This window comes from Garra rufa, chromosome 6, assembly GCF_049309525.1.
Source record: "Garra rufa chromosome 6, GarRuf1.0, whole genome shotgun sequence".
In the NCBI taxonomy this organism is placed as follows: domain Eukaryota; kingdom Metazoa; phylum Chordata; class Actinopteri; order Cypriniformes; family Cyprinidae; genus Garra; species Garra rufa.
In genome coordinates this window covers 2853333-2876855 of record NC_133366.1, presented here as the reverse complement: position 1 = coordinate 2876855, position 23523 = coordinate 2853333, and the positions used below count along the sequence as shown (strand labels likewise).

Sequence of the window (23523 nt, the reverse complement as noted above, 5' to 3'; positions counted from 1 at the left end):
GCAAAAAGAAATAAAACTAAATATCTAAAAGCAACTTAAGGTAATTGGCAACAAAACACTTACAACTGTGACAGTTCAATAATACAATCCCTCTATCAGCATCTATAAGAAAATACAACCCGTTAAATTCTCAATGTTATCAAAGAAAAACCAATAACGCAGAGGAAAAAACATGTCAAATTAATACAACTAAGATCACAGTAGCCTATACATCACATATAGTTAAATAAAGTATGCCTGCATAATAAAGTATGTTCAAAAAGCCTGTAAGTGACAGAGATAGTAATTTATTAAGTCATATAATGAAAACCAATCATAGTGGTAAACTTACATTTCACCATGTTACTTGTGCTGCATGGTGTGTGGATGAAGTGCCCCCTGAAATGCAGCAACCACTGGCCGCTCTTTATTAAGGGACAGAACCAGCTCCTCAGATGATGGTGGGCCCCCGCCAATGAGACGGCCTTTAGCCTTCTTTCTATTAGCTAAATGACAGAAAGAATATACTAAACCGTGTTTAATAAATAGTTCAGTAATTGTGTAATCAAATATTACCTTTTTCAGAATGATTTTGTGTTTCATTTTGACTTGGCTCAAAGTTTTTCTGGCTCCAGAAGGATTACACCTTATTTAAAGGTGCCATAGAATGGAAAATTGAATTTACCTTGGCATAGTTAAATAATAAGAGTTCAGTAGATGGACATGACATACCATGAGTCTCAAACACCATCGTTTCCTCCTTCTTATATAAATCTAGTGTTTGCAAAAGACCACCGAAAAATAGCTTTACACAGAGCACATGCATCACAGTAATGAGACTAAAACTCAAAACGGCAGATTCAACAAACCGCATATTAAAAGCGGCTAGAGCTCCAAAACTAAATATATATTTTTATCCATGTGTGAGCTATAGTTGATCAGCTCTGTGAGACAGCCAATCAGAGCAGAGCTCATTAATATTCATGAAGCTTCCAAATAAGGCAATAACAGAGCAGTTCATTCTAGGGACAAATCCTAGGGTTGTAAATGGAGCTGTAAAACCATTTCTGGAGATTTTTTGCCCTTTCCTATGCCATATACCTTCTATGTAGATATCAGAGAACAATTTAAAATATTCTCTCAATGCATTCTATGGCACCTTTCATAAGAAACAATGTATTCCTAGTCAATATACGTTGTAATTTTAACCTAAAGAAATTAATGGCAGGAAAAGTAAATGCTTTCATGGTGATTTAATCAAGAGAATGCGGAAGGGGTGTTTAATTATTTTACATTATAATAAAAGATTACATATAAATTTGCAATTTAATACACTCACTCATATACTCTGTCCGTTATTTTTTGCCAAGCCAACTCTCTTTCTTTAGGCGATGCAGCCGTATTGCTTTTATTCATTATTATGTCTGAGTCTTGTTGAGTCTTGTTGAGTCTTGAGCGAGGATAGACAGGAGTATCCTATGCGGAAGTGTTTTATCGACTAAACGTGACGCACTCCTCCCCCTTCAGATATGTCATAATAATTTACATTTATATTTTACCTTTGCAGTGTAAATAATGTCATATATTTCAACAGGGCATCTTGCTTTGTTAATAATTATTATGAATGCCTTAAATAACGAACTTTAACAACATATGGGCAGATCCCTTTAGCGCAGCTAATGACGCTTTGAAGTGACGCTTGAGTAGTCAACTAAGAATATTCCAATGTTCATCCTTTGAATCCTCCGTCCTCATTTCCTTTCCTTAAATCCTTCCCTCGTATCCTAAGGGGGTGGAGCTAAGACGTGAGGAAAGGAAGCAAGGAAAGGAAACGAGGATGCAATAATAAGAAATGAAAAGCACCCTTAGTCTTGACTGCAGCAGCCTATCTCCTCCCCTTCAGACGAGGAACTTCTCAAACCACAGCCTGATCTCTGCCACAGCTACAGAATGGTCTCCTGCGCATGCGCACTTTCACTCTAGGGCAACTCCTTTGAAACCGAAAGTAAAGTCGGAAAAAAATGCGCGTTTTGAACATGGCCATTAAACCCAAAATACTAAGAGGACTTTTGAAACCTTAAAAACGAACAGAAACATCACATTACAGTAAGTTTATTTGTCGTCTTCTGATATTTTGTTGTTGTATTGTTTGTTGTTTTTGTAGTCGCGTCGCTGTCAAACTCATCTTTAGACGTTTTTAATCACCATTTTTACGCATACATGGACAAGTTCGTCTTCAGGATTATAATGATATCGAGCACCATGAATTCTGCTTTTAGTTCAGATTAATTTCATGGATTTATTACAGTCAAAACATACAAAGAAAGACGTAAACATTCAAATATGAATATGCTACCACTGGCTCATCCTGTTCCAGAATGCGCTTGGCTCTCTAATATCGAAAGTTTGGAAGTGCTAACCCCCTTCAGATTTGGGAAGCTGAACTGATTTTCTAATACGAGCTGGCTTGTTACTCCAAAGGAACCCAGCTGGCATTTTAACGTGGAGTCAGCGTTGAATTAACGTCACTACGTCAGGTGTCAGTGTTGGATAACCGTTGGATTTTGTTTAGATTTTGCAAATCTAAACAACAGTTAATTGATCAGCATTGTTTGAATGTTGGAACAACGTTGTTTTTCTACTGATATGTTTCAACAAAATGTTTAAAAGTCATGGTTGTAAAAATTAATGTAGATTTGACGTACAACTCAAATTTTATTTATATTTCTTTGTTGAATCCATAGTTAGTTAACAACACCATTTCAACCATTTGGTATTCAACGTTGTTTTGACGTTGAATGAATGTTTTTTCATGAACTGACATTATTTCAACCACATTTAAACGTTTAAGGTCGGTCGAATGCCAGCTGGGAACCTATTCAGTTGCTGGTCTAAATGAGTAAAAAAGGATTTATTAAGACAGACAGGGACATGCTGAAAAAGATACAAAAACTTTGGCAAAATAATCATTTTAATAAGATTCACACAACCTATTAAAGTTAAGGAGCGGGAGCTCCATCGAGCAAAATCTGATTTACATTGGTCCAAAAGTGGTATAAAAATCCTAAAAAAACAAGTCTTTAAATGAATTGGTTATAAATATGGCCAGATATTTAAACTCATTCAAGGCTAACTTAAGGTGGAATGAAGAGATTTAGTCCCGCGTTGGAGCAAAACCGGTCGCGAACCAACACCATTGGGATGCACTGAGGCGGATGGGAAAGCATAAAGAATTTAACTAATGCAAAGAACAGGTAGTTCTTGGAGGCTTTCTCTGCATCCAATGAAACTATAACTTCAGGGGTGATGGATGAAGGAGAGAAAAGAATGTCTTTATGGATTAAAATGTGGGTCATATTAGTAGAGTTAAACATCTGAACACATAAAATCAACCCACAATTATTAGTTATACTACAATCACAATAAAAGAGAATCGGTTCATCAGCAAGACCACAAAATGACCAAACTTTGTCAACATCTAAATATTTCCAGATAGATTCATTAAACCTGTCACTCATATCTTTTAAAGAGGAAATTCACTTCCAGAACAAAACATTTACAGATAATGTTTGAATGAACCAAGACAAACAATTCTGGAACAAATCTCGGGACACATTATCTGTGTGTTTTCTGGAACTGCTGTGTGAAAGAGGCTAACGTTGATGTGCCGCTGGTCTCTTATATTAACGTTGTTCAGAAGCCTGTGTAAGGATGTAGTTTCCTGACATTAATAGACTGAACAGTGTTTTCTCGATTAGTTTCTGAGCTGTTGTTCAGCGATGGCATTGATGCGATGTTGTCTGTGGGTTTGACAAAAGAACGGTGGGACAGTGTTTGGTGCTCAGGAAGGTCACTGAGTAGATCGGACATTACATTTTTAAAGAAGGCGCTGTGTGTATTTTACTGTGGATTGACTGTTTTGAAACTTATATGGTAGTTACATAACCCCTAGACCTCAGTTATCATGAAAAAAGTCAGGCAATTTCAGTTTTTACAATATGAGACCTTTAAATTATGACAGGAAGTTAACTTTTAGAAGGGGAAAACATAAAATAAAGACTTCATCTCAAAGGAGTTCAGATCTTCTTCACTACAGTCAGTAAACCATCACTTTATAGATTCATCAGAAAAGGATCCTCCACAAACTGCTAGTGACCGCATGAAGCTGTGCAAATTACACTCTTTCCAATTTTACTCACCTTCATGTCTTTTCTGTTCTTTTCTCCATCAGAGAGTCAGCAGTAAAGCAATAGGCATCATGTTTGTCTGACCATCACACACTGATGACCCAAATCAGATAAACATAGAGACACAGAGGTAACTATTCATCATTATTTGACTCTGAACAACTCTTCTGTGCATGTTTAGTGAACATAAAGGATGTATTGTTAGTTATTATTTTTATTTTGTTTACAGGTTTGACATTGGTGCGGACATAACAGCAGAACCCTCTTTTGCTATTTATTTATAGCTATGGTTTTATGTTAGTATGTTCAGCAGACAGTTACACAATGTGACCCAACAGCATTACAGCAGCATCAGGACCGCTGTCTTCATCACACTGTACATCACTACATCTTAATATTGAAAATGAACTGGTCAAATGATTATTCTGACAGAAAACTATAGTAACAAACACTCATCTGATTTCATCAGCATTTTTTATTTCAGCTAAGTTTGCTTTTTGCATTCAGGTCATTACTCAGATAATTCTATTTATACCTTTTTCTGATGTGGCTTAATTACAACTGGTTACATATGCATTATATACTGTATTATATTCTACACTCTTGGTCTCTAGTTAATTATGGATAATAAAGGGAGCAGTGAGAGAACAGCATCTCAAAGACACAACAGAGAGTCTCTGAAGAGTGACAGATCAACTCCTCATCCTCCTAAACTCAGTGATGAAGCAGTGACCTCTGACCCCAGGTGAGACACTACCTACTATTAGACAACAGAGAGACTCATAATGAAGTTAACAGCAGGAAGAACTGAAGGAAGACATATTTGTGTTTTCTCATATATATTCCAGCAGGGGGAGACAGAGATCTTCATCTCCTGAACCCAGCTGTGTGTCTCTGAAGAGTGATGTATCATTGCCTATTCCTCTTAATTTCAGTAATGAACCAGTGACCTCTGACCCCAGGTGAGTGTAAATGTGATGGTGTTTTGACAGATCTAGTAAAACTAGGAGGAAACTAATTGATTAATATGAGAGTTAAAACGAACTATTTGATGATTTTATCACATTACACTGCTGTGTCACGTCACATTGTTTGACTCTGGATTCTTATAGCATCAGTCTGTTTAGGACACAGTGTTAGAGACCTTTTATGTGATTATGAGAAGTGAATAATATATTGTTAATTGTGAAACTGTCAAGACAAATTAGTGATGGTGATTGAAATACTACATATGAGAAAATTACTAACAGAACCTGTGATGTCAGTTTGAGGAGGAAGTTGTTTAATCTCAGAGAGTTTGTTGTCACTGTTTGCTACAGGAGAATTAAAAGACTTTCATTTTCTGTGTATTTTCTTATCTGTGAAGCTGCTTTGGAACAGTGTGCATTACAAAAAGTGTTATGCAAATAAACTTAAAATGAAGTTAATATGCAAGACAATAATTTGACAAAAAATATAAGAATGACATCTGTATTGATTTACTGTCATTTTAACAGCACTTTAACGTGCGTTTCAGTACTTTTTCATGATTATAATGTATTGTCTTTTGTTGTTGTTGTGTCAGCAGAATAAATGAAGTCTCCAACTTACAGTTTAGACCCTCTGCCATCCGTCTGACCAGTACATTCACTCCTGTTACACCGATCCTGGATAGAAATGATCAACCAGTGAATGATGAACTACAGAGAGTCAAAGACCAGCACAAAACCAGCATGAAGAACAAGTATGAGAGATTATTTGAGGGACTGAAACTCCAGGAGAATGAAACCCTCCTGAACAGCATCTACACACAGCTCTACATCATAGAGGGAGAGAGAGAAGGAGTGAATGAAGAACATGAGGTTTTACAGATGGAGAAAACAGCCAGAACACAACACTCACAAGACACTCCGATCTACTGCAATGACATCTTTACAGCCTCATCTGAACCAGGATATGAGGAGAAAGACCAAATCAAGACTGTTCTTACTAAAGGCATCGCTGGAATCGGAAAAACCGTCTCTGTCCAGAAGCTCATTCTGGACTGGGTCGAGGGAAAAGCCAATCAGGATGTAGATTTCATGTTTGTGCTTCCATTTCGAGAGCTGAACTTGATCCGAGATCATCAGTACAGTCTTCACAGACTTCTGCTGGACTTTCATCCTGAACTTCAAGATCTGGACTCAAAGATTTATGAGGAGTGTAAAGTTGTGTTCATCTTTGATGGTCTGGATGAAAGCAGAATCACACTGATGTTTTCAGATGATCAGAAAGTTTGTGATGTGACTGAGACTTCATCAGTGGGTGTGTTGATGTCAAACCTCATGAAAGGAGAACTGCTTCCCTCTGCTCTCATCTGGATCACCTCCAGACCAGCAGCAGCCAATCAGATCCCCTCCAAATACATCAACCGTCTGACAGAAATACAGGGATTCAATGAGCCTCAGAAGGAGGAATATTTCAGGAAGAGAATCAGTGACCAGCATCAAGCCAGCAGAATCATCTCACACATCAGAAGAGCAAGAAGCCTCCACATCATGTGCCACATCCCCGTCTTCTGCTGGATCTCATCCACTGTGCTTCAGAAGATCCTGGAAGAAGATCTGAGTGCAGAAATCCCTCAAACTCTGACTGAAATGTACATCCACTTCCTGCTGATTCAGATCAACATGAGGAACCAGAAGTATGAAGCGAGAGATCCAGAGAAACTCCTGCAGTCCAACAGAGAAGTGATTGTGAAACTTGCTGAAGTGGCTTTCAATCAGCTGATGAAGGGCAATGTGATGTTCTATGAGGAGGACCTGATTGAGAGCGGCATAGACGTCACTGATGCCTCAGTGTATTCTGGGATTTGCACTGAGATCTTTAAGGAGGAATCTGTGATTCATCAGAGGAAAGTCTACAGCTTCATTCATCTGAGCTTTCAGGAGTTTCTGGCTGCTTTCTATGTGTTTTACTGCTATTTAACGAATGACATGGAGCCACTGGCATTCTTTCAGTATGGATTCATATTTAACAGATTTCAGGTATGCTCTCTGTATGATCTAATAGTATCAGCAGTAAATAAAGCCCTTGAGAGTGAGAATGGACAGCTGGATCTGTTTCTGCTGGGCGTCTCACTGGAGTCCAATCAGAGACTCTTACAGGATCTACTGACACACACAGAGAACAGCTCAAAAACCATCAGGAGAACCACACAGTACATTAAAGAGATGATCAAGGGTAACACTAATGATAATGATAATGATGATTATGGTGATGGGATATATGTGGATGAAATTGATTTAATAAAAAATAAACATAAAATACTAAAGAAGAAAATACAACATCTCTCCACCGAAAGATCCATCAATCTGTTCCTCTGTCTGCTGGAAGTGAAAGATCAGACTCTGTCCAGAGAGATTCAGAAGTTTGTGAAATCAGACAAACACTCAGAGAAGAAACTCTCTGCTGGTCACTGCTCAACAATCTCCTACATGATTCAGATGTCAGAGGAGCCGCTGGATGAACTGGACCTCAAGAAATACAACACATCAGATGAGGGCAGAAGAAGACTGATACCAGCTGTGAACAACTGCAGGAAAGCTCTGTGAGTGTTTTTTAAACTTTATTTGTATAGCACTTTTCATGATGTTTAATCATTAACTAAAGTATCACATTTAATAATGAATCTGACCCCTTTAAAATAAATGTTCTTAAATGAGAGATGTTCTCCTAAATAACAGGCCAGAATCTCAAATGAGTCACAACACTCTTAATACAGTAGATAGTTGATCAAAATGTGTGTTAGTGCTGCAGTAAATACACTCAGTCTGATGTGAAACTCATTCATTAAATCAGCAGCAGGTGAAGCAAAGAGACAGACACTATTCATCAGTAAAGCTGGAATTCAGACATTTTCACTTGTGAATGAAGATAAAATAGTGACATACATTACTGGTAATATCTATAGCAATAATAATTTAACATTTAATCTTCACTAATTATTAATAAATGCTTAATGTTCCAGCTGTTTGACTATTACAGTACCTATTATGAGAGATATAGGTTTAGTTTTCTAACACATGTTCTTATTCATTATCTGTCCATCTTTGACACATCTATTCTGGTTTAAAAATATTATGTCCATGAGATAAAATGTTGATCAGTTTTTTCATGAAATCGTTCCTTTGAATGAGTTAAAACATGAAAGCGCTGTATTTATGTGAAACAAGTAAATGGTCACAATTTGTCAGAAGTACAATCATAATATTTATGTCACAATTGTAAGTTCAGTGAAACTCTTCTGGGTTAGAGCCTTGTATTTTAGCCAGAGCCAGACGTGCCCCAGCGGACTTATTTACGGCCCTAGGGCTGAGCTGGACAATTCTCAGGTCATAGCTCAGATGTGGGTCTGGATCGGGCTTGTTTTAGGCTTCTCCTTATGTTTATATTTTACACATTCATCAATAATGGTGAGAAAAACATTGGTGCGCTGATGGAAACAACACGATACCAGGCTACTGCGACTATCAACAGCGTCTCGAATGGAGTTTCGTATTTTAAATTATTTCCATTGAAAAAAATCTTAAAGAGTGATCATCTGAAGCCTCCATGTCCTGCACTTCAGCTTCCACTCTCCACACAAACGACTGGATATGGGTCTAGCAGCACACATTTATATCGGTTAACATTTTAACATTGTGATATGCTTGAACTGTTTTATATCTAGAATTTTTATTTTAGGCAAGTCGTAATGATTTAAGAAGGCTAAATTGATCAAACATATGCTCTGATCAACTCACTGTCTGCCGCTTGATCGTTACTTTAAAAAAATGAAAACTTACATTTAACAAACAAAACAGATAAACAGATATCCAGATATGTTCTCACTCTCTTGTCATCCAAGATGTTTGTGTCTTTCTTTCTTCTGTCGTAAGGACATTATGTGCCCAAACTAAAGTGCCCGAAGTGCAAAGGTGCTGCATATCAATGCACTGCTCATGAGGATATCAGCCGACAGCTTTAATACAACAGTTACACAAGAAGTTATTATTAATTGACTTACATTGTCTGACTATAACACTATTGTCTGATTTTGCTCTAATTTGTCGTCACAAATAGTTTGAAACAAGTCACAAATGAGCCGCTGCACATCTCCATTCAAACACAGCGGTGTTTAGTTTATAAACTAACGTGTTTTTCAACGAATTAATGATTCAGTTTCCCATTCATAAAGACAGTCACTTGTTTTATTCCTGAATAAATCAGCCGTTCAAACAAATCAAATGGATGATATGATTCAGTAATTAAATCAGTTTTAAATATCTTTTCAGTGATTTAAATCCTTTAATATTTCTATATTCAAAATGTTGTGTTTAAAACATTAATCTCAACATGAATTTATGAATTTGATTGCCATCCCTGAGCCTCATTAAACATGAAAATACACCTACAAGACACTTTTGTGTTCTTCTGTGCCACTTCTGTAGTACAAATTAATTTTGATTGGTGACTTATTCTTCTTCTACTTGTTCTTTTCTGTTGTTTTGTCATTGAACTATTAAAAACCTCTTTACATGTCTTTATTATTATTATTTATCTCTTCCAGACTTTCTGGCTGTAATCTCTCTGCTCAGTGTTGTGAGAGTTTGTCTTCAGCTCTTCAATCCTCAAACTGTGTCCTGAGAGAGCTGGATCTGAGTAACAATGACCTGCAGGACTCTGGAGTAAAGATTATTTCTGATGGACTGAAGAGTCCAGACTGTCAGCTGCAGATACTGAGGTACTGAAGAACATACAAGAGATAATGTGGGATCTGTCTATATAAAGATATATGGTGTCATCAGTATAAAGTGAATGGAAAGGTTTGTGACACAGACATGGAGATTTAGTATTTGAGTCTGATTTCTACCTGTCCAGGTAATTTGGTTGTGTTCTGGTGGTGGTTTATGTAGCTCACAGTGGAAAGTCAATGAGAGTGGTGACTGCTGTGGCAGATTGTGTTCATATGCAGCATCCAGACGCTCCAGTACTTGTTGATATGAACCAGTTTAAACTGGATATAATAACAATGCCGGGTTTTAAGTGATATGTAAAGGGCCAATCAAAGAAGAGTAACTTGCTGCTAATTGTTTTGTAAATGTGGAGGGAGCATATGTGTCCAGGATAAGGTCACCGGTTGCAAACTCGGATCATAATGTGGTACATCTTGTAGAAATTAGGGATGTCACAATACTCTATATAATATCGAACCGATCGGTACGACATCCACGGTTCAATACGCGCTTGTGAATTGCAGTTTTTTCGGTTTTGCATCTAAATATCTTCCTTCCTTTTATTTCTCTTGGAATTTGCTGTATGTTTGCCCATGATTTCATGTGCTGAAATGAGAAAACGCTTCGCCTCTTATATTTGAAAAAAATAACGCAACACGCAGAGCATCTTCCATTCTAATGACATGCAATGATAAGCCTTTCTAAACCTGTTGTCCAACAAAAGTTATAAAATAAAGTTACAAAAACATTATAACTTGTTTTTAATTCACAAGATCAGTCGAATGTTTGAAATAACTTCCTTATGTTGTGATCTGATGTGGATTCTCATCACAGAATGAGGCAGACGATAAATTCTATACTCATATTCAATGTATGTCGATTAGCAATGGCTTATGAAAATACCCGAGATGGCTTGAAGAACACAGATAAACCATATATTATTGCAGACGAGTGTTTATTGTCCTTAGATTTCATCATTCAAAACGTTTACCGTTATATCTTGTTTTTAATAAGTTACAGCAATAGCGATGCTTTTATCCATATTAGAGAAGCTGGAACGGAACGTTATTAGCGCTACTTCTTTGATGCATATGTGTTTTTGTTTTTGTTTTGCACAAGGGCACCCTCTGGCATCCAGTATGAATGAAACCCATTCTATTTTGCGTAAAAATCTAAAAAATTATACCTCTCTCAAAAGAAAAATTAAGCAGACACATTCTAAACCACACTTTATCTAGCGTGCAGAGGTTTACAGGAGTATTTTGTTAATTTGTTCCAAAAAAACCCACACTGAAGTGGCAAGATATCAGAACCGAACCGAACCGAAAACCGAGGTTAAAAACCGAGGTACATATTGAACCGTGGACTAACTGTATTGTTGCATCCCTAGTAGAAATGTAGAAATCTAAGCTGAAGAGCAGTAAACCAGAGAAAAAAGCATTAACAGACTACATAGGTTTCTGTGTGCAGTCAGTGATACCAACTAAGGAGATTACAGTCTGTCCGAATAATGAGATGTACATTACTAAAGATGTTAGGCATGTGATGAATCTAGAGAAAAGTGCTTTTAAGAAGAAGGATACAACAGAATTAAATCCGCTAGAAAAGGAGATCAGATTGTCAACAACACAGAAACCTATAGTAGTAGATAATGAGATGGTCAGAGTGTTAATATTCTTAATCCATTCATACCTGAGTGGTCAGATCATTTAGTTGATGTTTGAACAAGTTTTTTTTTTTTTTTTTTGGAAGGCTATAGAAAGACTAGACTAATTTTTTTAAACATTCTGCAGATGAGGATGAAATTGAATCTGAGGTGGCACAGTCAGATCAGAGGGGTACCGATATTTCAGTCGAAATGCATTCGGTTTAGTTCATGTTTAAAATCATATTCTGGGGGTGAAGGGGTCTGTCACTGCAGGGGGCTTCAGGGTGTCATAGGAAAAGTTATGTCTGACCCTTCTCACATTTTGTATGAGGCATATCACTTTTTATCTTCAAGCAGAGGCTTAGAGTTGCAGATTATGTAAATGCTTTGTTTATCAGTCTGTAAAATTTATAAATCAGAATTAGGGGTCTTGTAGGCCTCTGGGCTCCGGAAAGTAGAAAGGACTATACTAATGCACTGTAGCCATGTATTTGTATCGCTGTTATTGTTTTATTAAGTTGAGTCTATTGTAGTGTTTGCTTATTCATTGGTGTGGAAGTGTATTGATGTGAAACAGTACACACTGTGAGATGCAAGAACATTTTTGGAAAAAATTCCACCAATAAAGTGTAATTAAGTATAATTGAATGTACAGTTAGTCGGTCATAATGTTGATGTGTGTCTGTAGATGATCTGAATGTTGATGTGTGTGTTCTGCTCTCTTTCAGGTTTGCTGGCTGTAATCTCTGTGCTCAGTGTTGTGAGAGTTTGTCATCAGCTCTTCAATCCTCAAACTGTGTCCTGAGAGAGCTGGATCTGAGTAACAATGACCTGCAGGACTCTGGTGTAAAGATTATTTCTGATGGACTGAAGAGTCCAAACTGTCAGCTGCAGATACTGAGGTACTGAAGAACATATAAAGGATAAAGTACAGTCAGCTGGTCATAATGTTGATTGTGTGTCTGTAGATGATCTGTCTGTGTGCATCTGTAGGTTGTCTGGCTGTATGGTGACAGAGGAAGGCTGTGGTTATTTGTCTTCATCTCTGAGTTCAAACCCCTCACACCTGAGAGAGCTGGATCTGAGCTACAATCACCCAGGAGAATCAGGAATCAAGCTGCTCAAACACAAACTGGAGGATCCCAACTATAAACTAGAGATACTCAAGTATGTCATACACTAATACTATCATACTAAATGTGTGTGTGTGTGTGTGTGTGTGTGTGTGTGTGTGTGTGTGTGTGTGTGTGTGTGTGTGTGTGTGTGTGTGTGATGCAGATCTACATTAATGTGTGTTTGTGTGTTTATAGTGTGGATCATGGAGGAGAGGTCATGATGACAGCTGGACTGCGAAAGTGTAGGTCTACACACACACACACACACACTCTCACTCTCTCTCTCTCTCTCTCTCTCTCTCTCTCTCTCTCTCTCTCTCTCTCAATTCAATTCAATTCAATTGAGCTTTATTGGCATGACTGTATAATAGTACAATGTTGCCAAAGCAATAAACAGTGAACAACAACAATAAATACATAAATAAATAAATAAATAAATAAATGCATAAAAAAGAAAACAAAAACAATAGCAAATATCATGTAAATATCTACAGAGAGCAGTGATAAGGAAAAGGGGGGTTCAGCCTTTGTCCCTCATAATGTGGCAGGAGGAAACATACTGCGCTGCTAAATGGATACACTTGTCTTTCTCTCCCAAGATATAACCGAGTTTGTCTATGTGGCTTACTTGTTGGAAATCAGGTACAATTTGAGCTATTTTGGTAAAATAGGCGTCTCTGATGTTTTTATATTTGCTGCACTCCGTAAGGAAATGCAGCTCATCCTCTATAAGTCCATCTGTGCAGTGAGAACACAGTCTTAGCTCTCTGGCTCTCCAGCTCTGCTTGTGTCGGCCCGTCTCTACATATAGACTATGCTCACTTAGACGATACTTTGTCAGGAGCTTTCTCTGATGATAATCTTTAATTTTGGTCAAGTAAGGTGCCAATTGATAACCAGTCTTTAATCTGGAGAAGTACTTTAATTTGTTAATTTGTGCTATTTTGATTTGCCAATCATGGATATATTCTTCCTGGGTTAATCTACCAATTTCTTTAACTTTTGCATGTCTAAACTGAATTGTTGAATTTAGTTGGTGTTTTTCCACTAAATATTGCATGGGGTCACTCTCTGGGTGTCCTGCCCTGTAAGTAAGAGCACAGTGATGGTAGCCGTCTGTCAGTGTGTCAGACAGATGGAACCAGAACTTCGCTGTTCTCTTCTGGATTTCTGCTAGGAGGGGGAATCTGCCCAATTCTGCCCTGCAGCCGAGATTAGGGGCGTTTCTGTGGAGTCCCAGGATGTTCTTGCAGAACTCGAGGTGGAAAATTTCAGTGGGGTTTTTATCCCAAGAATCATAGTTTAGTTTAAATTTGGGGGCCCAGATTTCACAGCCATACAGAAGAATGGGTTTGATGATGCTGTCAAAGATTTTCAGCCACAATTTAATGGGTGGGTTGAATTTGAATAGTGATTTTCTAATTGTGTAATAAGCCCTACGTGCCTTATCGGTCAGATGTTTTATTGCCAGATCCAATTTACCCGAAGCTGAGATTGTGAGACCCAAATAATTATAACATGTGACATGATTAATAAGTGTTCCCCCGATTGTGAAACTATACTTTTTGTCAGTAAGGCGAGGCTTTTTCTGAAAGATCATTATTTTGGATTTCTCCATGTTTATTGGTAAGGCCCAGTCTCTACTGTAATTTTCTAAAATTGAGAGGCTTTCATGTAGCCCCTCTTCATGAGGTGACAAGAGCAGAAGATCATCGGCGTACAGGAGGCATTTGATTTCTTTGCCCTCTAGGGTCAGGCCAGGATTAGAGGACTTTTCGAGTTTTGATGCCAATTCATTTATGTAGATATTAAATAGAGTCGGGCTCAGGTTGCAGCCTTGACGGACTCCTTTGGTCTGACTGAAATAATCAGTCCGTTTGTCACTGATTTTGACACAGCATTTGTTTCCGTTGTATATGTCTTTTATGATGTCATATGTCTTTCCTCCTATTCCGCTTTGAATTAGTTTTAGAAAAAGTCCATTATGCCATACCGAATCGAAGGCTTTTTTAAAATCAATGAAGCAGCCAAATATTTTCCCTTGTTTTGTTTGGTGAACATATTTTTGTATAAGTGTGTGGAGTGTGTAAACGTGATTTGAAGTTCTCTGTTTAGGCATAAATCCAATTTGACAATTGTTTAAAATTTTGTGTTCTTGGATGAACTGAATTAATCTGTCATTAATGATCGAACAGAATAGTTTTCCGAGGTTACTGCTCACTGTAATGCCTCTATAATTATTTGGGTCATACTTATCTCCTTGTTTAAAAATTGGGGTAATCAGGTTCTCTTTCCAGATCTCAGGAAAGTGTCCAGATTTTAATAAAAGGTTGAATAATTTTAGGACAGCAATTGTCAGTTTGGGGCTGCTGTGTTTCAGCATCTCATTAGATATTCCATCTAAGCCACTTGATTTCTTCATTTTTAGGGATTTCATCTTCTCTGTCAGCTCAGTTAATTCTATGGGCTTGTCTAAATGATTTAGCCTGTCTTTAATAGTGTATTCCAGGTTATTTAGTTGGGAAGTCAGATGTTTTTGGGTGGGGGTTGGTTCGTTTAGTGAATAGAGTTTTCCAAAATGTTGAGTCCAGATTTTTGGGTCATAGATGGGAAGGTGTTTGGTCTCTTTGGATTTTTCTAAATTTTTCCATAGGTCCCAAAAATAATTTTGATCGATTGCCTCCTCAATTTTGTTTATTTTTATTTTTATGTGATCAGTTTTCTTCTGTATTAGCAGTGACTTGTATATTTTGAGGGTTTGTTGATATGTGGCTCGTATTTGTTGGTTTGCTGGGTCTCTGTGTTTTTTATTTGATAATGATCGTAATTCTTTTCTTAGTTTTTGGCATTCTTTATCGAACCAAACATCTTTAGCCAATTCTTTGCATCTGAATTTTTTTCTTTTTCTGAGGGCTTTTCTGACCACTGTAGAAAAGATTTGAGTTAACTGTTCAGTTGCTAAACTGATACTTCTCTTCTCTTCACTAAATGTAGTCAGGAGAAATAAGTTTATCATGTTGTCAACTTGGGTGCTGTGGAGCGCAGCTTCATACTGGGCAGGACTGTCTTTGCTCCATTTAAATTTGGGGGGGAGTGGATATAGTTTAACTTTTTGTTTTAAAGAGGGCAGATGATTCACTGATCTGTTGAGACTGAGGACTATGTGGCTATGGCTCTCTCTCTCTCACACACACACCCACTCACTCACTCTCATTTTCATTGAATTGGCTATATCACTCTCTCCTCTCCACCTGTAGCTGGTGTGTGGTGAGCGCACTGGCGCCGTTGTACTGTGGCTGCCGACGCATCATCCAAGTGGATGCTGCACACTGGTGGTGGTTGAGGAGAGATCCCCTATATGATTGTAAAGCGCTTTGGGTGTACGGCAATACACAATGAAAGCGCTATATAAATGCATCATTCATTCATTCTCTCTCTCTCTCTCTCTCTCTCTCTCACACACCCACACACACACACTCTCTCTCTCTCTCTCTCTCTCTCTCGTGTGCATGTGCGGAGTGTCTGTGGGGAGCGTGTGAGCGGAGGAGTGTGTGGCGTTGAATGAGTGAGTTTTTCTAATTTACTCCTTTATTACGGCTGTGGTTGTGTAAATCGTTTGTTTGGCTAGTACAATATTGAGTAAGTAGAGACACTGGCCGATATGGCGGCGTCTCAAAGTTTATATAACTTAACGCGGAAGCATGGCATTAAAGTCATCACTGCAGAGCGTTGCTCGGTTGAAGATTGCACTATTGCAGTCGCTGAAGTAGTTGGATACTCTAGTATTTTGTCTGCAGCTAGAATGAATAGTGCTGTAGTGATTTTTTTGAACAGTGTAGAGAAAGTTAATGATGTTGTAGTGAGAGGGATTGTCGTCAACAGTGCGTTTACCCCGGTAATGCCTTTAGTCCAGCCGGCGAAAAGGATTACACTTTCAAATGTACCGCCATTCATCAGAGATGAGATGATTGAAAGAGAATTAATGCGACATGGTAAAGTTGTGTCTAAAATCAGGAAGATTGCTTTAGGGTGTAAGTTACCTCAGCTGAAACATGTGGTTTCATTTAGAAGACAGACATATATGATTCTAGAAAATGAAAATGAGGAGCTAAGCTTAGTCATGAAATTTAAGGTGGACAATTATGATTATGTGATCTATGCAACGTCAGAAAGTATGAAGTGCTATGGCTGTGGGCAAGAGGGACATATAATTCGTGATTGTCCTGAGAAGGTTGATTCAGTAGTGCCTCTAAATGAGAATGAGAGTGAGGAGCAGACAAATGTGGGTAGAAATGAAGAACAGGGACAGTCAGAAACTGGTGAAGGATCGAGTGCTGACACAGAAAAGGGAGATTGAAATATGAATGAAGTTGAAAAGGAAAACTTGGAAGAGGTTGTGAATGAGGATGAAAAAGCAAATAGGAAAGAGTTTGAGGCAACTGATCCTAAAGTGGTTGTAATAGGAGGTGAGGAAGATATGGAAATGGTAGAAGATGAAAGTGTGTTTAATTAAACGGAAATTGAAGAAAAAAGGCTGTGGGAAGAGAGTTAGGAAAGAAACGGGAGATGAAATATCTGGAAAATATGTTGGAGATTCTGAGATTCAGATCAGAGATGAGCAATGTTGATGAGTCTCAATCTGCCCCAGAAAGTGGGAGTGATTCTTCAGGATCTGTGAATTCAGCCTCACTAAAAAGATCCGTTAGAAGTGATTATACGATTGAGAAAATAAGAACATTCTTACAAACAACTAAGGGAATGAAAGGAGTGAGAGTGGAAGATTACTTCCCGGATCGAGAATTGTTTGTTAATTCAGCAAAAATGTCAATGAAAGAGAAGGTGGCAAATAGTTTGACTGATCAAGAGATTTACAGATTGAAAAAATTTGTGCAAAAGACTAAAATGAATATACTTAATGATGAATTTGAAACAGAAGGAGTTCTTTATTTTTCTTGTGTTGTTTTTTTGGTTGCTTTGCCCAGTTTTGGTCTCTATTTATACATATATGAGCACGCTAAGATTGGGCACACTCAATGTCAATGGAGTACGAGAAAGTGGGAAGAGAACTAAGCTTTTTGAATTAATAAAACAAAAGAAATATGATGTGATATTGGTTCAAGAAACCCATAGTGATGCAAAAAATGAGACTGATTGGAAAATGGGATGGATGGAGAAGTTATTTTGAGTCATAAAAGTTCTTCTAGTGGTGGTGTAGCGGTTCTGTTTCAAAAACACATGAAACCTTTATCATATGATGTTGAACTCATTGTTGAAGGGCAACTATTGAAAGTTAGAGCAAAATTTGACAAATTTGTTTTAGTTTTTGTAAATGTTTATGCCCCTGTGTGTGGTCCTGAGAGGGTTTACTTTTTGAAAAAAATGAATGATGCTCTTTCTAGTTTGGAACAAGAAGAGTATATGTTTATGGGAGGAGACTTTAACTGCACAGAAGATGCTAAAGTAGATAGGAACCATAAAGAGCCCCATATTGCATCTCAGCTAGGCCTGGGCGATTAATCGAAAAGTAATCGAAATTGAAATTCAGAACCTATAATCGATCAAAATTTTTCAGGTCAATTATTTCAATTACTTTCCCTTTAAAAACATTACTGCGTGTGGAGTCAGGTGACCCCGCTCCGCTCCGTTACGTTATTCCGCCGACATGTCGATGGAGAGCTTAAGCAGTATTTATACAGTAAAAAGTATTTGCAGGATATACAAGAGTAAATTTTTTTTTAGAAGAGATAGTGCTTATTTTCTACTTTTAATATTTATTATTATTTTATAAATAATTTATTTTGTTTCCAAAAGTGCAAGTTATTTATTTTCACTAATTTAAGAAAAATTTTACTTTTCATTTTAAGCAATGTGTGCTTTAATTTCAGTTGTTCAACACTGATGTTCAATAAATAATCATAGATAGTAGATAGTGTGTGCACCCTTCATTCAAAAATCTCTCACTTGTAATATGTGAGCATATTTACTGTACAAAACTTGTCAGTGAACTATGAGGGCAAAAAAATAAATATTATTTAAATATAATTAAATATAATTGTATTAATGAATAAAATAATCGTTGATTAATCGTAATCGGGTTAAAATGTTCAATTAATCGAGATTTTGATTTTAGGCCCAATCGTCCAGCCCTAATCTCAGCATGAAATGTTGAAACTCATTTCCGAACACGATCTCTATGATATCTGGAGAATATTGCATAAGAATGAAAGACAATATACATGGGCACAGGCAAGAGAGAATGTAATTACTTTGGCTAGACTTGACAGATTTTATTGTTGTAAGCATCATTTTAATGTTATAAAGAAATGTGTGATTTTACCTGTAAGTTTTTCTGATCACTTTTTAGTTGAATGTAATATTTATGTGGCAAATATAAAACCCAAAAGTGCTTATTGGCACTTTAATGTCTTATTGTTGCAAGATAAGTCTTTTATTGAGACATTTACATATTTTTGGAAACCTTTGAGGAACCTCTTGTTCATGGAGCGAGGTTGGATGTGGCTTGTGAAGCCACACCAGGACTATCTCAAATACTGTGTTCATCATTTAATGGACATTGGTGGTCCTGAGCTATGTAATTCTCAAGCTGTGGTTTCTCATTTGGGAATTCGTTCTGTACGACAAGTTGGTAAAGTGTTAGAGTTATTACTGCAAAGGTTGACAGTAGAAGAAAAAATGGTGTTGAAAGAATATTATAATGGCAAAGTGGTTTATACTACTTCAGATCCTTTTCAAACTATTTTAATTACTCCTGATTTAAAGAGTTTAAGTGGGTTTTTTTTTTGGATTTGGAGGGTCTGGAGAATTTGAATTTTCAAGATGTTCAAAGTAAAGTGTTATATAAATGCTGTGTAAAGATCTTAAACAAAACAATTCTTAAAAAACTAAAAGATACCGTGTGGAGAGAAAAACTGGGGTTGGAAAATGACGTTAAACCTGTATGGAGAATTCTTTATAAACTACCATTAGAAAAGCACACTGGTGATCTTCAATGGGAAATATTCCTCGGCACAGTTGCTGTTAATGCATTTGTGAGTGTTAACAATTCTAATGTGTCTGATGAATGTCCTTTCTGTAAAATAAGGGAAACGATTTTTCACTGCTTTTTAGAATGTTTAAGGTTAATGAATTTGTTTAGTGTTGAGACCGTTTTTAAAAATTTGGTGAAAAGTCTGGTTCTGATTGATTTTAAGTTTTATAAGGTGGTTAATGATTATGAAGGTTTTTTGCAAAGGTGGGGATATAATGAAGCTATTTGAAGTTAATGTTTTTTAATTTTGGTGACAATTTCTCCATTCAGAATTTCATTCTTGGTCCATGTTATAGAGCGACACAAAAAAGTAAATGTCAATTGCTTAATTTCTTGATTGGACAAGCTAAAAGAGCTATATATATTTCAAGGAAGAAAAAACTAGAAGGTTTAGTGGGGCAGAAAGACTGTTTTTAAAAATTTGGTGAAAAGTCTGGTTCTGATTGATTTTAAGTTTTATAAGCTGGTTAATGATTATGAAGGTTTTTTGCAAAGGTGGGGATATAATGAAGCTATTTGCACAGTTGTGGATGGAATGTTGTTTTTGATTTGGTATTGCAATAAGTATTAGGATATGGAAGAAAGAATAATATGTGACAAGAAGGTGATTAGAATGTAACAATTGCAGTGTGAAGCTCTGAGAAATAAAAGTTGTTGTTAAAACTAAAAAAAAAAACTCTCTCTCTCTCACTCACTCACTCACTCACTCACTCGATTCAAACAGCTTTATTGGCATGACAGAAGCACATTTTGCATTGCCAAAGCATACATAAGAATAGAGAACATATACAACAGATGATAATTTGGAGCAATCAAGTGAATTGAAATGACATTTGAAGAAGTAAAATTGAAGGACGGACATTAGAACAAAGAAAATGAATAGTAAAAACTGTGTAACTCTTTGTTCTGACTCTGTCATTCCATGCACAAGAACATGGTCTATTACAGCAGCTCTGATTTAATCTGAAAAGACTGGTTTTGTTTTTGCTCTTACTCCTCTTTCAGCATCTGGTATTTGCACTCTTCTGAACTCTCAAAACAGTGAAGAATTTTGAATTATTGTGTGTAAATGACAACAGCCGTGTTGCGGTTGTGCTTCACTTATGCTTTCTTGTGTTGATGAGGACACAAGAGGAAGAGGAAAGTAGATGAAGAGTCCTCAAGACAAGATGAATGTGGAGTTGCTGGTGTCTTTGGTGTCTGAACACAAAGAGCTTTTTGACAAACGCCAGAGCGACTATAAAAATCTGGATAAGAGGGAGTTGTTATGGAGAGGAATTGCAGATCTGCTGCTTGAAAAATTCAACGTTCTGTTTCGCAGTTAACAAAAAAGTGCGTGAATGGTTTTGACAAGCACATAAATACTGGCTCTCTGTAATTACTGATAATTGTGTGCTAATTGAGCTCAAACTTTGCAGACTCAAGTGAACAATATTGAACGCTAGTGTTTCTAAATGACCACATGGTCTTTGAGGAGAAATGTAGGGATTTGTGTGTAGAGTTTTGCAGTAACAGTTCACCAAATCTGACTAAAGCAGGAAAATAGTGTTTATAGTTTAGGGAAATGGGTGTCATTTTTATGGTTTTGAAATTTTAGTTCAAAAGTCTGGTTATAGTGTTTTTGCAACTGAGAAAAACTGTAAATAGTAAAATATATCCCAATATTACTGCTCTTGCTGTATTTTAGATCACATAGATGCAGGCTTGGTGAGCAGAAGACAATAAAAAAACATTTAAAAATCTCACTGTTTTGACTGGTAGTGTATATCAAGCATGTGTACAGTAGCTGGACTGAAACCAAACATAATTTTGAAAAAGGTGATTATTCCAAAGCATATTTCAAGGCCTATTCTAAAGCCATGTTTAGTTGGTGTTTAGTAAAGCCATGAGCAGGGATGGAAATTAACAAAATCTACAAATCAAAAAACAATTTCAAAATCTACCAGCCACTAAATGTTTTTAACCAACAATGTGTAGCTGCATGTGAAAATTAATACTACAAGATCTACTATACTTGAGCAGTTTATTTAATCTCAAGTCTCAATAAAATACTGGTATTTTCTCTCTCTCTCTTACAAACCCAGGGATCAAAGCAAAAAAAAAAAAAAAAACTTCTGACTTAAAATTTTTCCTCCAAAAAATCTTTGCCAAACACCATTCCACAGCCATACCTGTCACACACCCACTTTAGAAGCAATTTTTTCCTTCTTATAGTGCGTGTCCTACTGATTTAAAACATGTTGAAGCATCTTCTGATCAATAATAAAAAAAATCTGATAAAAAATTAGCCTTGAGGTGGTAATTGACTCATTAATGTGATTTACAGTGGCAGTTTCTTTTTACCTTTGTTATGGCATTTTTATTTTAATTAAATGTCATTATATGTCAATTAAAAAATATATATTATATTTTATTTTTTTTAAATTTCTAATTAAAACAATTTAATAGCAGAATAAGACAACTATATTACCAATCATATAAAATTAGTATTAATAAAAAATAATTTGTACTATAGAGGTGGCACAAAGGAATACAAAAGTGGCTTGCAGGTGCAATTTCAGACATTTAATGAGGCTCAGGGGTGGCATAAGTGCAAATAAATTCATGTTGAGATAAATGTATTAAATATACATTTTTTAATATAGAAATATTAAGTTTTAAATAACTAAGTATACGTTACAATGACACTAAATCCGCCAGCAGGTGGCAGTAAGACAAATTATTCGTTTGAACGGCTGATTCATTCGGGAATGAAGCAAGTGACTTTCTTTATGAACGGATAATAATGAACTGAAGATTGGTTCAAAATGCGCTTTCATTCATGAATGAAACACCGCTGGTTTGCTTTTAGAGATGCGCAGCGGCTGGGCTGTTACTCATTTAGAAATATTTTCATTTAAAGAAATAGAGTAAAATCAGGCAATAGAGATATTGGCAGACAACTCAGGCCATTTGATACTTTCTTGTTATAGAACTGTTGTATTAAATCAGTATTACATTTGCTTATTCCCTTAACAATTGTTTAAATCTGTCACTCTCCTTTTTGCGTTCTGTGGGCGCACAGACAATAATCTATTTGAGAGCGCTTAAATGAGTCTCTCTTTCACTTTAAATAAGCAGAAAAGCACGTGCAAATGATTGATTCCAATGAGTATTAATAGCCGCGCCGACATTCTAGTTGTGCTCTGTGTTCTCTGATAAATAACTAACTGTGAATGATGCCGAGATGATTTTTTGGTTTGCCGTCAGAACAACAACGTTTATACGTATACGTACACATTTTTTTGAAGGTGTGCCTCCGCTAAAAGTGTCCGCCGTCGTCTTCTTCGTGTATTTTAACTGCAGTTCGCAACCAACGTTAAGGTGCATTACTGCCTCACGCCGTCCGGTTGAAGTATGTTATTTTTATTTACCCGCCACGGTGGCCGGTGGGTGAAGCGAGTTTACCCGCCACAACACAAAATCACCCGCATTTGGCTGGTGGCGGGTGCGAATTTCCATCCCTGGCCATGAGTGTTTGCACAAGAGAGGAGTTAGTGTGAGGCACTGATCTATTAGTGTGGCATCTTCATCGCTTGTGTTTGAAAAAGGAAATCAAGATACTTCCTGTTAGATTTTTGTGTTACACAGAGAATTGTGTGTTGTGTTTTACAAAAAGTGCTTTATGAAATTTAAAACCGAGTCAAAGACTGAGAATTAGCGTATGGTTTTGTAGATTTGGTGTGTGCTTCTGGTGTTTGAGTGTCAGCTTTCACAAATTGTGTGACAAGTAAAGATTGTGTGTGTAAGCAGATGACAAAAACTGTAAGCT

The 23523-nt window shown here is 36.8% G+C and overlaps 1 protein-coding gene across 3 annotated transcripts in view; it reads left to right on the top strand.

Annotated features, from left to right (window-relative positions):
* Window positions 1-1947: 1947 nt before the first annotated feature.
* LOC141336088 (NLR family CARD domain-containing protein 3-like) overlaps window positions 1948-23523 on the top strand; it is a 23133-nt gene continuing 1557 nt past the window's right edge. Inside the window, exons 1-10 of one of the 3 annotated variants that reach the window (XM_073841595.1) lie at window positions 1948-2085; window positions 4211-4296; window positions 4396-4542; window positions 4781-4911; window positions 5015-5128; window positions 5731-7734; window positions 9736-9909; window positions 12278-12451; window positions 12543-12716; window positions 12860-12906. In XM_073841595.1, coding sequence (XP_073697696.1) covers window positions 4787-4911; window positions 5015-5128; window positions 5731-7734; window positions 9736-9909; window positions 12278-12451; window positions 12543-12716; window positions 12860-12906 — 2812 coding nt within the window. In that variant the 5' untranslated portion in view covers window positions 1948-2085; window positions 4211-4296; window positions 4396-4542; window positions 4781-4786. Of the gene's footprint in view, window positions 2086-4210; window positions 4297-4395; window positions 4912-5014; window positions 5129-5730; window positions 7735-9735; window positions 9910-12277; window positions 12452-12542; window positions 12717-12859; window positions 12907-23523 lie in introns of all 3 variants that reach the window. The other 2 variants (XM_073841596.1, XM_073841594.1) reach the window with 2 other exon arrangements.